The 14,733-nt window shown below is 43.3% G+C and overlaps 1 protein-coding gene across 1 annotated transcript in view; it reads left to right on the top strand.

Moving 5' to 3' along the window:
* Positions 1–12,545, top strand: part of nav2a (neuron navigator 2a) — a gene marked incomplete at both ends in the record, with an annotated part of 152,021 nt that extends 139,476 nt beyond the window's left edge. Inside the window, 13 exons of the mRNA XM_080730279.1 lie at positions 1,389–1,397; positions 2,341–2,525; positions 2,667–2,820; positions 3,031–3,241; positions 3,983–4,080; positions 4,737–4,832; positions 6,315–6,495; positions 7,360–7,595; positions 8,618–8,769; positions 9,558–9,826; positions 11,052–11,170; positions 11,693–11,893; positions 12,438–12,545. Of these exons, the coding sequence (XP_080586405.1) occupies positions 1,389–1,397; positions 2,341–2,525; positions 2,667–2,820; positions 3,031–3,241; positions 3,983–4,080; positions 4,737–4,832; positions 6,315–6,495; positions 7,360–7,595; positions 8,618–8,769; positions 9,558–9,826; positions 11,052–11,170; positions 11,693–11,893; positions 12,438–12,545 (2,019 nt within the window). The remainder of the gene's footprint in view (positions 1–1,388; positions 1,398–2,340; positions 2,526–2,666; positions 2,821–3,030; positions 3,242–3,982; positions 4,081–4,736; positions 4,833–6,314; positions 6,496–7,359; positions 7,596–8,617; positions 8,770–9,557; positions 9,827–11,051; positions 11,171–11,692; positions 11,894–12,437) is intronic.
* Between the last annotated feature and the right edge of the window lie 2,188 nt (positions 12,546–14,733).

Genomic DNA, 14,733 nt, shown 5'->3' with positions numbered 1-14,733 from the left:
CTCCAGGTGCCGTGTGTGTGTGTGTGTGTGTGTGTGTGTGTGTGTGTGTGTGTGTGTGTGTGTGTGTGTGTGTGTGTGTGTGTGTGTGTGTGTGTGTGTGTGTGCGCGCGCATGTGCGCGCGCACGCTTGCGAACGTGCATGGTCTTCTCTACAGTTGTAGCATTTCCATGCAGGTGGTCCTATATTGAATGTGTAATGGTGCATGTGGGTGTATACGGGCCGCGTGGGTTGATCCATGCTACAGCATGTTGTGGAACATGGTAGGTTGTAGCTGTGGTATCATGTAGCCTACTGTGAAAAATCTATTTCATATGTATTATGTACGGTATGCAATAAACATACTTTGGACACTCCTATGTTAGGTAAATATCTTCTGAGAGGCCAAAGTGTACATCAGAAATATTTTTTGGGAGAAACATCCATATTGGCCATTGGAAATATGTTTTGCAGAATGGAATAATGGTTTATATTGACTACAGGTTGTAGACTGCCAACATGTTATCGGTGGTAGTGCGTTAGCAGAGGTTTAATAATAGTTCAACTTGATTTATTACTAACACATTGATAGTTTATTGATAGTAGCCTATATCTGTTGCTTCCAATTCTTGCTTCTTCTCCCGTTTTAATACACTAGCCCACAGTCCAGTACCGTACGCAGTAGAACTCCTCAGTGTTCATTCATCCACATGTGTAACTCTGTGTAACCACATGTCAAAGGTAGTGTAGTAAGTGATATATATATTTTTTGGGGGGTTAAATAAGTGTTAAATAGCGCTATATTCTGATTGTGCCTCCCACCTGAAAATGTATTTTCTGTTTATTAAAGAGCTGGTGAGACAGGGAGACCCCTGTTACTGAACAAACACCCAGTCCAGAGCATTGATTACGATCAGAATATAGTGCTTTAACCTTTTAACAACAAAAGAAAAGTTTGGTTTTAATCCTACCTTTACATTTCTACACTCTCAGAGTTAATTTAACACTCAGGACTTTACAGTGTATGAACATGTGTGGCTTGTCTCTCTGTCCAGGCACGTGCACACATAAACATCAAAGGGGGCTTGAGCCCCTGCCCTTTTATCCCTCTGTAAAAAGTTCCCTCTCCAGACCATGAATGCAGTTTTTACCATGGTGAAAGAAACACAAATTCAAGAGAAATGCCTTGTCCAAACGCTCAGTATCCACTCGATTATGCGTAGTTTAGTGTGGTATCAAGAAGGCCTATGGAAAATAGCCGACCTCCAAGCGTTGTGAGCTTGGAGGTCTGCTATTTTCGATATTTCCACCAAAAGGCCCTTTTAGAAATTTCAGCCCCTGCCGCTCTAACATTCTCTGCACGTACCTGTCTCTGTCTGTTTCTCTCTGTGCTATCGCTTGCTGTGGTCAGGTGTATGAGGTAAGGACGGTATGAACACCAGCAGCTAGCTAAACCCCCAGCAGCCCTCCTAGGTTTTCCTAACTGTCCCGTTGTCCACTGCCTGTCCTCTGACTCTCTCCACTCTGCAGTAGTGCTTCTAGTACCCTGTCCGTCGCTGGTGTCTTATGGGCCCTCGAGTCAACCTGCTCCCAAACACAAACTTCTTGCTCAAAACCTGGTTAAATTGGTACACTGACAGTCACGAATGGATGACTTGAGGATTTAAAGGGATATTTCATTTCACTTGAAAAAAAAACAAAAAACGTTTTGTCATTTTATTGTCTAATCAGGCTTTTATGAACACCCTGAACAGTTTTTAATTTGCTTCATTCAATATTTATATATTTGATGTAAATGTTACCAGGCCCTCCTCCTGTCCAGGTTGTTCAAAACTGTTCATCAAAGCCTGTTTAAACGATATAATGACCAAAAGTTTTTTTGAAAGTGAAATATCCCTTTAACTGTATGCATATTAAAATGACAGCGATTATGCCTATTTCTCAGGCCGACTTGGTGCACACACATACTGTACTTACTTACTCTACATATACCCATTACTCGGTATTATGTGCTAACAGCCCAAGACCTACTTGCCAAGTAGTGAGTTTGTCATACGATTGGGGTTTTTAACGTGTCATTTATTAATATTATACCCTCAAATTAAAAGTTTGTGTTTGTAGCCGAGAGCACTCATCCCATAAGACGACCAATTCCTTCTATTTCCTTTCCTTTCCGTGCACTCTCTTTCCAACCTTCAGAGAAGTTTTTTCCTACACTCTTCCCGGCCCTCTTTTCCCTCTCCAGCCACGCGTCTTGGTGGATGGTTCCATCGAGCGTGCGCATTCCCACAAAAAGTATTCCCTCTGTGATCTAACGGCCCCGTCTCCTGCCCCTGTTGTGCTTGTATCGTCCTCCCTAACAGCTGCGGAGCTCCTTCAAGCAGGCGTTCAGCAAGAAGAAGTCTCCCAAGTCGGCCTCGTCCCACTCCGACATCGAGGAGATGACGGACTGCTCGCTGCCCTCCTCGCCCAAGCTGCCCCACCACCACAACGGAACCTCCTCCACCGCACACGCTCACATGCTCAGGAACACACACTCCAACTCGCTGTACGTACGCTATACCTGCCTGCACAGTATTTATGGGCTAGAACAGTATCATATCAAGGTCCATTATTTTTTATTCAGCATTTGAGCCACGGACCACCATTTGATTTGAGTGTGTGCGCATGTGTGTGCGTGTGCGTGCAGTCTGTCAGAGTGTCTAGACAGCGAGGCGGAGACGGTGATGCAGCTCCGCAGTGAACTCAGGGAGAAGGAGATGAAGCTGACAGACATCAGACTGGAAGCTCTCAGCTCCGCTCATCAATTGGACCAGCTCCGAGAGGCCATGAACCGCATGCAGGTACCACAGTCACAGCCCGTGAAGATACGCTTATGGAGAACTAAAAATACAAATTGAATAGAATCACTTCCAGATCGAGTGCAATTTTGAAGCACGCGGCAGTGGCAGAAGAAAGGCGTCACACTGGAAAGACGTTGTTAAAAGCAACGTTAAATTGAAAGTCTAGTATATTTAGTTGACGTTGGCGTTTGTGTGTGTGTTTTTCTACAGTGTGAAATAGAGAAACTGAAGACGGAGAATGACCGCCTGAAGTTCCACGGCAGCAGAGCTGGTTCTCAGGTGTCCATCTCCTCATCCCCTCCACAACACCACCACTCACACCTCCAGAGCCAAGGCCAAGGCCAGGGCCAGAGCCAAGGCCCCGATCCGGCCCACTCCCAGCACAGCATCAACCTCAGTACCAGCGAGTCCACCAGCCTGGGTAAGACTGGGTAAACTGTGTGTGCAGCATTTAAGCCATTAATAGCTGGAATTATTTTAAGCTATTGAAAAATAGCAGATATGCAAGCTCACAGTGCTTGAAGATCTGCCATTTTTGAAAAGCAGTGAAAATGTGTGGAAATCTTTGAATAGGCCTATGTCATTTTTAAGCAGACATTTATTTGTAAGTAAGATTTTGCTTCTGGGGGGTCCCTGGATTGTAAGTAAGATTTTGCTTCTGGGGGGTCCCTGGAACTAAATATTTTGAGATGTGTGTCTGTGGCCAAATACATATCATTTTGGGGGTCCTTGACATGAAAACTTTTGAGAACCACTGACATAGAAACATAGGTTAAATCTTGCATTGGCACAGTATATATATATTTATATCTGCTATTTTTTAATAGTTAAAGCTAAAATCTAGAGTTCCACCGATGCATTCCATGTCTAAATGGGTTAATGTACACATTAAATCTAACTTCCATAATCCGTATTGTGTTGTATTTCCCAGTGAAACAGGTTAGGTTAGGCGGGACATAACGTGGGGAATACAATCATTTTAACATTTGAACATTGAAAAGTGAGCGATTGATATCATGGTGGATGTCATGGTTTTGGTTGGAATTGGTTCGTTCATGCCTACGTAAGCACATCATGCCTGCCATGTTTGGTTTTACAGAAACGCATGTCAGTCTGGTGTGATTGACAGGTGTTTTCCTGTGTCCTCATGTGTTCATGACAGACATGCTGCTGGACGACACCGCCGCTGATGGAGGGATGAGGAAGGAGGGGCGCCACGTCAAGATCGTAGTCAGCCTGGATGAGGACAAGTGGAGCCAGGTGAGACTATTTTCCTCCATGCATTACCCCTTATCCCTCAACTCTTTTAACATTTTTTACTATTTGGAAAAAACATTTTAAATATTCGATGTAGATCGGCTGTTTGAAGTATTTTTAAATGTTTTTCAAAATAGTAAAAAAGGTAAAGAAGTTTAGGTATAAGGACGGAGTAAGGTATGCTCATTATGTTTAGAGCAGGGGTCTTCAACAGGGGCTCCAGGACCCCTAGGGGGTCCCCAGAGTTACTACAGGTGTTCCTCCAAATCATTGAGTGATTTTTTTCTCCTTTTTTATATTAACCACTTCAATAGTGTCCATATTCTGAGAACTTTAGCCAAAAATAGCAGATCTACAAGCTTGTAGATCGGCTATTTTAGAGATCGGCTGGTTTAGAGATATTCTCTTTCATTCCTGTCTCTCTCTCCGCTGCACTGTCTACAGTGCACTAGGAATGCCTTACCAATGATCATTAAAAGCATATCATTGCTCTCGATGTATTATAACTCTAATGGTTTGGACATACAAGGTTTCCGGCCGACAGTGATGACATCTAAGCTAATACATTTCATAGACACTGTTGATCAGGTGTGGTCCCCATCAAATGACTTCCCCGATCAGTTACTGAACACTGACGACGGTTTGCCTCTCTCTAACAGGAGAGCCGTCCTCACCACTTCCTGATTGGATGCATCGGCGTGAGTGGCAAAACCAAGTGGGACGTCCTGGACGGAGTGGTCCGACGCCTCTTTAAGGTAACATGACTGTACCGAGACCACGACATCTTACTGCCAATTGTTTTTTAATTTCAAGTTGATTTAGGGCTGGGCAATTATGACTTCAGATCAATATTACAATTATTTGAACCTTTCCTTTGATTAACCCTGCAAGGCCCAGCGTTGCTTTTTGGCCAAATTTTTTAAATCATTTTTTAAAAAATGTTATAATTAGTTTTCCTGTTCTTTTTTCACATTAACATCACCATTAAATCCTATTGTTTAGTATTACAATGCCATTGGCCACGATATTTGCATATAAATACCCCCCACAGAGACTGACATTCACACCTCCCAGAGAAGTTGAAATTCCAGCGTCTGGACGAACAACATCTCACTTTTTAACTGAAGCTATTCCTCACTAAAACATGAGTAAAATGCCTGTAATATTTTTTTTCGTGATCATTAGAACGTCTAGAACACATGCATATGTTAATATTGTGAAAAATATCCCCAAAATGCTAATTAGAGCATGATTTATGATTTATGATTTAAAATTACTTTTTCCTGTGATTAGGACTCCTACAACACCATCTGCTTTAAAAAAAAAAATTGGCCAGTAGAAATTAATTCGGGTCTTGCAGGGTTAATGAACGATTATACAAAATTAAGAATAGTGAAAATAGCTGATCCAAACATGCAAGCTCACATTGCATGTGATGTGATGCCTTGTGAGCTTGGTAGATTGGCTATTTTCACTATTTCACCAATGTGCAACAAAGTATGATACATATCTTAATTGATTAATCAAACTAATTGAGTTGATTCAATTTTTTTCTTGTTTGTACATTTCTTGTTTTGATACTTTTCCCAACCGTCACCTATTTTATCCCATTTAGGCCTAGAATTATTGAATGCTTTAAGCAGTGAAAAATTGCAGATATACAAGCTCACAGCGCGGCACCAAGTGCCGCGCTGCGAGCTTGTAGATCTGCTATTTTTGAAAAAATGTGTGCAAATCTTTGAATATATGTATTTTCAAAGCGAACGTTTGTAACTCAAATTTTGCTTCTGGGTGGTCCCTGGAACTAAATATTTTGAGATGGGGGTCCGTGGCCAAATAAATATCATTTTGGGGGTCCTTCACATGAAAAGGTTTGAGAACCACTGACATAGTAGTCTCTCAAGAACAGACTAACTGAGCTCCAGTTAAGTGAAAAGGACCTTTTCTTTGACGATGGCTGGCCAGATTGCTGACATAGGTTTTTTCCAAAAATCTTAGAAGGATTCAAAAGACACTTATAGAATCGGGTCAAAATTCTAATTTTCACGATTTTTCAAAAATAGCAGATCTACAAGCTCGCAGCGCGGCACTCGGTGCCGCGCTGTGAGCTTGTATATCTGCTATTTTTCAATAGTTAAAGCAGTCAATTAATCCTAGGCCTAAATGGCTAATAGAAGCATGGAGCTGAGGCCAACCATAGAGTTTCCTGACTGATCTTTGTGTGTGTTCCCTCTCAGGAGTACATCAGTCACGTGGACCCGGTGAGCCAGCTGGGGCTGAGCTGCGACAGTGTGGAGGGCTACAACATCGGAGACATCCACCGCACCCCCACCTCCACCACCCTGGCCCGCACCCCCGAGCTGCTGCCCTGCGGCTACCTGGTGGGGGACAGCAACACCATCAACATCCAGCTCAAAGGTACTGAGCCAACCTCCGTGTGCCGCTCTGTCACATCCATTCAGACAAACAAAACACAAATGGAGGTTTCCTAACAAACATTATGGTCATATACACGATGGGGCATAGCTAGTGGCTGCCATTTTGTGGTTGCACTCAAAGAAAGCCCATAAATGTTTTTGTTAAAACTAGTGAAAATAGCAGATTTACAAGCTCACAGCGTGTCTCTTTGTGCCGCGTTGAGAGCTTGTGGATCGCCTATATTTAATTTTTTGTAGGAAAAGAAATGGGATTTTTACTACTAGTCGTGACCCATAAAAATCATACCACTTCCCACAAATGGGTCCCGACCCAGTGCCCTATACCAAGGGTCCTCAACAGGGGGTCCGGGACCCCTAGGGGGTCCTCAGAGTTACTATAGGGGGTCCTCCAAATCTTTGTGTGATAGGAACCTTTTTCTCCTTTTTTTATATTAACCACTTGAACCCTAGTGTCCTTATTCTGAAAACTTTTTGGCAAAGAGGTTTGGTGTAGAGGGGGAAAGGAGCAGACTAAGTACATAGTGAAAGGTCAAATTTATTACGTATTCTCAGTTCAAGTGGTTAAATATCCGAAAACACAAATTGACATGAATCCAAAATAAACTGACGATTGTTCTGTCAAACGATAAAACCATATGGAATCTATGAAAAGGTTGTGGGGGTCCCTGCTTCATCTCTCTCTCAACTAACGGGTACTTGGCCTGAAAACGTTGAAGACCCCTGCCCTATACTACACCAAGCACTCAAACACTGAAACACACTCATAATGTGTGTGTACCGTGTGTTCCCCGCTAGGTGTGAGCACATGGCTGATAAAGTGTGTGTACCGTGTGTTCCCCGCTAGGTGTGAGCAGTGACAGCGTGGACTCACTGGTGTTCCACACCCTCATCCCCAAGCCCATGCTGCAGCGCTACGTGTCCCTGCTCAGAGAGCACCGGCGGGTCATCCTGTCGGGCCCCAGCGGGACGGGGAAGACCTACCTGGCCAACCAGCTGTCCCGACACCTCCTGCTGCAGGAGGGCAGGCCCCTGACCCCGCACGCTGTGGTCACCTTCAACGTGGACCACAAGTCCAGCAAGGTACAGATTAGCCTAGTAAACGACCAACTTCCGTAATCCAGGGCGGTTTACGAGGCTAGGTACAGATAGGGCTGTCACCATTATGACATTTCACGTGACGATTAATTGTCACACACATAATTGAGATTGACGATTTTATTGTGTTTTTGTCGTTCGACGATTTCATTTCTGTTTTAGGCTTTGAAGTTGCACATGGCAGATATGACAAATAACCTAAATATAAAAAGAAATTACTTACATATTTGACAACTTTATACTTAAAAAAAGAACATTGATAGTGGAAATAGCCGATCTACAATCTTGTAGATCGGCTATTTCCACTATTTTTGAAAATACATTTTCAACATGGAAACGATTATGACAAAATAATTGTGATTATGTCAAATAATTGTGATTATGTCAAATAATTGCGATTAGACGATTATGTAATAATTGTGACAGGCCTAGGTACAGAATGTATCGGTCTATGCAAAAAAATAAAAAAAAATAAAACTTGCTTTAGAATGTACCTTTGACAGGGGTCATCCAATCCAATTTATTTATATAGCACATTTTACATATACAGCGTTTCCAAAGGGCTGCACAATAGAAGGTACATAAAAACAATCAAGAAAAGTAATCGGTAATTAGTAAATATTTTGATAAAATAATGCAAGATAAAATAAAATAATAAAATAAATTAAAACCCATAAAAGGGTCATCATTATGTCCGTACATGGACAAATGTGTCCGTGGCAAGACTTGGCCTCGTCTTTGGCAAATTCTAGATTTTGTTTTTACTCGCCATTATAATGTTCTTGTTTAGATCAAACCAAGTTGCCAATACTCACAAATGTTGTCATTTGACTTTCAACATTTCTGTAATATTGTCTTATGTCAATATGTGACAAACCCCAAACATTGGGAAGATACAGACTAGAACTATTTGAAAATATCATTCGACCCTGGTTTGACACCCGCACAGCGCACACACACTTTCTATTCGTTGTAAAAGTCACCTCTCTCTCTCTGTGTGTGTGTAGGAGTTGCGTCAGTACCTGTCGGGCCTGGCAGAGCAGTGTAGTGGTGAAGGAGGAGCAGAGGTCCCCCTAGTGGTGATCCTGGACAACCTGCACCACATCAGCTCACTGGGAGAGATCTTCAACGGTCTGTTCAACAGTCAATACCAGCGCAGGTCAGTACTATGCACTAATATATGCACATACCAGTTATCAACATGTTTTTAACTATCAGCGCAGGTCAGTACTATGCACTAATATATGCACATACCAGTTATCAACATGTTTTTAACTATCAGCGCAGGTCAGTACTATGCACTAATATATGCACATACCAGTTATCAACATGTTTTTAACTACCAGCGCAGGTCAGTACTATGCACTAATATATGCACATACCAGTTATCAACATGTTTTTAACTATCAGCGCAGGTCAGTACTATGCACTAATATATGCACATACCAGTTAACAACATGTTTTTAACTACCAGCGCAGGTCAGTACTATGCACTAATATATGCACATACCATTTAACAACATGTTTTTAACTACCAGCGCAGGTCAGTACTATGCACAAATATATGCACATACCAGTTAACATGTGTTTAACTACCAGCGGTGGTAAGTACCACAATTAGTTATGTAGCCACTAGCCTCCCATTTACTGTATCCTGGTAAAAAGCCCTTCGGTCAAAACCTCCTAACTCCACTTGAGTACCCGAAAATGAACATTTTGGAGTTAGGAGGTTTCGGCCCGACAGCAGAGATATACAGTATGAAAATATAGTTTAGAATGGAGAGGGCCATTTTTGTAAATATATGAAATCTTTTTGTTATTTTTTTGCTGTATGAGTTCCATAATCCAATCCTGCCATCGTTTGCCCCTCACCCGGCCAAATATGAACGTGCACGCACGCACACACGCACGGTAGCATAATGGTGTAATATCTCTCTCTCTCCGCAGCCCCTACATCATTGGAACCATGAGCCAAGCAACCTCCTCTGCACCCAACCTCCAGCTTCACCACAACTTCAGGTGGGTGCTGTGTGCCAACCACATGGAGCCCGTGAAGGGCTTCCTGGGCCGCTACCTGAGGAGGAAGCTGATCGTGGTGGAGATCGGCAGCCGGACGCGCAACACGGAGCTGGTGAAGATCATCGACTGGATCCCTCGCGTCTGGCAGCACCTCAACGGCTTCCTGGAGGCGCACAGCTCCTCCGACGTCACCATCGGTAGGAGAGAATGAACCAGAACATCACATTGCAGACGGGTTGCCTTAGTGCAAAGGTGCACGGTAGAAATGTGTAGTGTTAATTGTAAAAGTGCAAGAATTGTCAATGTGTACACACAATGTGTAGGGGTTAGACTAGACTCAACATCTATATTGGGGTGTTATTTTGGCTCAATCTCATACATTTTCATTTTTGTTGAATGCCTTCTTGGTGCAAAACTATATAAAATCTATTCATAATCTCTCGCACAACTCTCACAGACTCCCAGTTTTCAGTACTTCCAAAACACTGCATTTTCGCTCAAACTCTTCTATTTAAAACACTTCTAAACTGAGATGCATGTCAACTCTGTTCTCCCAAACAGTTTTTATGTTTCCCTTTATTTTTTGTTTCCTACATTTTGTTTTTAATCATTATTATTTGAAAACATTTTCAAAAAAACATTCCCAAAAAAGCTACCATTTTAATGAATTAAAAACAAAATTCAAATGTCAAAGAAATTCCATAATTTAGAAAACAAATGTTTAAGAAGTAGTGAAAATAGCCTATCTACAAGCTAACAACGCGGCACGTCGGGTCCCGGGCAAACTTCTAATTTCTCTTTTGGGTCTCAAGCTAAAAGGTTTGGAAACCACTGCTCTAAACAGCTGTCTCAGGTCACGTAGGCATGCTCTTAACAGGGGTCTACAACAGGGGGTCTGGGACCCCTAGGGGGTACTCAAGGGGGTCCTCCAAATCTGTGTGTGATAGAAACTTTTTGTTCTCCTTTTTTATATTAACCACTTGAACCATAGCGTCCATATTCAGAGAACTTTTGCCAAAAATAGCAGATCTACATCGCACTGCGAGCCGTTGTGAGCTTGTAGATTGGCTATTTTAGATGTAGAGGGGGAAAAGAGCGGTCTAAGTACAGAGTGAAAGGTCAAGTTTATTAAGTATTGACAGGTGAAGTGGTTAAATATCTGAAAACACAAATTGACATGAATCCAAAATACACTGATAATTGTCCTGTCAAACAATTAAACTATATAGAAACCTAAAAAAAAGCTAAGGGGTCCTTGGCCTGAAAACGTTGAAGACCCCTGCCCTAAAACAAAATCTTGAAACAAAACATCACTACCTCCCGTCATTCACCGCCATACTGTCCTGTCTGTACATAGTGTAAAAGTGGTCCTACATGTATGTCTCACCTGTGTGAACTACCCCCCCTCCCTCCCTCCTCCAGGGCCTCGCCTCTTCCTGTCCTGTCCCATGGACGTGGAGGGCTCCAGGGTGTGGTTCACTGACCTGTGGAACTACTCCGTCATCCCCTACATGCTGGAGGCTGTCAGGGAGGGACTGCAGGTAATGTGCACACTGGATACAGCAGTGTTTCTCAAACGTTCTTATTTCAAGGTCTCCCCTTAACTCCGACAGTGTACAAATGGTTACGTTTGTACACTGTCAGAGTTACAGACTTGTATGGATCAATTTAGACCCCCCCTAAAGGAACCCACAGAGTCCCTGGAATCCACTTTGAGAACCACTGCTGTACAGTGACAACAACACAACGCAACATAACACACACACACACACACACACACACACACACACACACACACACACACACACACACACACACGCACGCGTGCACGCATATTTCATTCTGTTTATCCTCACACACTACAGCATCGCACTTTATGTAAAATAAATACAAATCATTGAAAAGATCAATCCTTGGTTGATAAATTATACAACTCAACAGATGTCTTTATATCTTCTACTTATGTTTAGTGGGATATAGACAGTAAACAGTGTGATACGTCGAGCACAATAAGTGTGACCCTGAAAGTTTCATTGACCATGTCTCTCCCTCTCTCTCTCTAGCTGTACGGTCGCAGGGCGGCGTGGGAAGACCCCGCTCGCTGGGTGATTGACACCTACCCGTGGTCGGCGGCGGCCACTCCGTCCGACTGGCCCCCGCTGCTGCAGCTCCGCCCGGAAGACGTGGGCTTCGATGGTTACTCCGCCCCCAGAGAGGGCGTGAGGAAGGAGCCGCCGCAGAGCGACAGCGACGCTGATCCACTGGTGAGTGAGAAGAAACTTTTTTTTTGCGGGCCAGTGGTGGAAAGTAACTGAGTATACGTTTACTTAAGTACTGTGCTTAAAGGTAGGGTAAGTGATTTCACTTAAGTTTCAGTTTTCATGTAGGTGACAGGCGTGGGCCTTCCTCCAATCATGATCAAGTGTGGGCAGGCCTTGGTGTGCGTAAGGCCCGCCCCCACTCAACCATGATTTGAGGAAGGCCCCACTCTATCCTGATTGGAGGAAAGCTTGTCACCCAACAGTTTTTGAAACTTCTTACAGGAGGCTGAAGTCCAAATATGGACCAAACACTCTATAGTAACTACAGTAGTACTATCAGAACATAGACCCACGTCACGTCACACTTTTTCCCTACTCATATCTCTGCACAGTATCTCTAAAGTCATGTCATCAATAGGCTACCATTGCCTTCTAAAGCTTGTGTATGTGACCTGACGGACACTTATCTCCTGATTAGGGAGTCTTACTGGTGTATTAATGTATGAAGTGATTAATGTAAGGTCTTTCTGTCTTCCTGTGGCTGCAGATGAACATGCTGATGAGGCTGAAGGAGGCTGCCACGTCCTCCAGCCCGCAGAGCTACGACAGCGACTCCAACAGTAACAGTCACCAGGACGACATCCTGACCTTGTGACGTGTTATTCTTTTCACTAAAGAACCCCTCCCTTCGTCAGTCGAGACTTTGATGTGACGACTCAAAATCGAACCGCCTTAATTTGGGTGCTGGTAACCTGAATGTGAAGGAAATGATTGCAGGTTAGAAAAATGAGCAACAAAGTTGTTGTTGTTTTTTTGGTTTGTTTTTCTTTTACCACAGTGGCCCTCTCAGCTCCTGTAGCAGGAGCCCTGTTAATTAATAATGAAATGCTCAATGTGGGATGAAGTGTTGCCATAGCCATCATCATCATCACCGGCCAACACCCTCCCATCCTACACCAGCCTCAAACCCCTGGCTTTGGCTCCATTCTTCTGTCACCTGCAGCTCAAAGGGCTGCTGCTCCTTCAGCCACTGATGCCCAGGATGGATGAAAGTCCTTTGGGGGGGATTCCAAGGGTATCTTGGGAGGCCTGACTTGAGCCCTCCAAACCACTGTGGTTTAGAGAGTTGATCCTCCAATGAATTTATCAGGGGTTTCCAGTGTGATACGTTGACACAGGAACCCCCCCCCCCCCACTCCCCCACTCCCCCCAGCTGCAGTGTACCAAGCCTGGCTAGAGGTGGCGCTGCAGGCTGAACGACTGGGCGCTTAAAGAGCACAATGACGGCACAAAAAACATCAAACCGGTCAATAGGTGGATATCAGACAGCCATCCTCTCCTCTTCTTCGTCTGTGTGCGCCTATGGGGGGGAGCGGCAGGGGCTGTCTTTGTGGATTGTTTTTTTCTTCGTTTTTTTTAACAGGGTTGCACATGTTTCTTGAGACACAAGCCAGATTCTTGGTTTTGTGGACCAAAATAAATATAGAATAATATGTTCCCTGTAAAAAAATAATAATGTGTCTATTACTTAACTTATTGCATTCATCCCTTATAAGTATCACCCAACCCCCACCCTTCATGTGTAATTGCTCACTGTTCATTTCTGGCCCCAGCTGCTGCTGTTGTAGCAGCGCAAAGTCTCTTTTGGTGCTGGACTAAAAAACTAATACTGAACTAAAAAACAAACAATGCCTTACTTTTTTATTTTTATTTTTTTGGTAACAGGCGATGTGCATTAGCTACTTATTTGTCTGTTGTTGTAAAACTTTACAGGGCTCTGGGTCTCTCCAACCCCCCCTCCCCTCCCCTCCCCTCCCCTTCCCTTCCCGCCCCGCATGCCGCACTGCGGGGACAGGCAGGCCTCGCTGGGGTCAAGGAGCGTTGACCCTTTTACCATATCAAACACCAGTGCCGCGGTATCGATGACGTGAATGGAAAAAGCAGGCCTTTGGGTTTAGTGTTTTTTTTACGTTTGTATGAATACCCCCCTTCCTCCTCGCCCCCCCCAGCGCTAAGAGATCTGTAAATATTCTGTCAACCAGCGAGAGGAGAGAAACTACATAGATACTTTTGGTGCTCTAGTCTAAATCGATGCGCGTTTCCCGTACCGATTAAGATGAGGGACGATTCAAGAGATTGAACTGATCGCGAAGCCTTCGTCAAACCCTTCACTCTGTGCTTTTTTTCCATGCTCGTTTGTCTGTTTGATTATGTGTTTTTGTGGTCAACAATATGTTGACTGAATCGTGTGACAACTAGTGTACATGCTGCTTTGTTTATAGTTTATTGTTTATATAATCTAATTCTACTTGAGATAATGGTATAACGGTACTCTCGGCTGGGCGGACACAAACGTATTGTTTGGCATCGTTTGACTCGAGAAAGGAGCACGGATTGTGGTGCTTTTTTATTTTATTTTTTACTCTTATTCAGTCCGGCCTTTGAGGAACGGTGGACAGAGGCTGTTTCAGTCCAGCGTTTCTTCCGTTGCTATTAGTGTTTTTGAGTGTACTTATCATCACAGATTCCCTATGCAACATTCATTTTGATCTCAAAATGGAAGCCAAACCTGTGAGGTGCATTCCTCTCTCTCTTTTTCTTTTCTTTTCTTTTGAATCCCCAGCACTGCCAGGAGGTGTAAAACATGGTATAGACAGATTTGTGAATACTTTTTTGGACTTGCGTCCCTCATGTTCTTTGTCCATATAAATATATATATATATATATATATGTGTTGGTACATTTTAAAGAGGTTGTGTCTTTATGGTAAATGTAAGCACAAAAGAAAAACTAATTATGTATGCTTTGTCTCGTGAAAAAAAGAAAAGAAAGCCTGCTTTTGA

The sequence above is a fragment of the Nannobrachium achirus genome, assembly GCF_963921795.1.
Source record: "Nannobrachium achirus genome assembly, chromosome: 7".
In the NCBI taxonomy this organism is placed as follows: Eukaryota; Metazoa; Chordata; class Actinopteri; order Myctophiformes; family Myctophidae; genus Nannobrachium; species Nannobrachium achirus.
The sequence above is the reverse complement of the archived record's forward strand: the minus strand, read 5'-3'. Positions and strand labels throughout refer to the sequence as shown.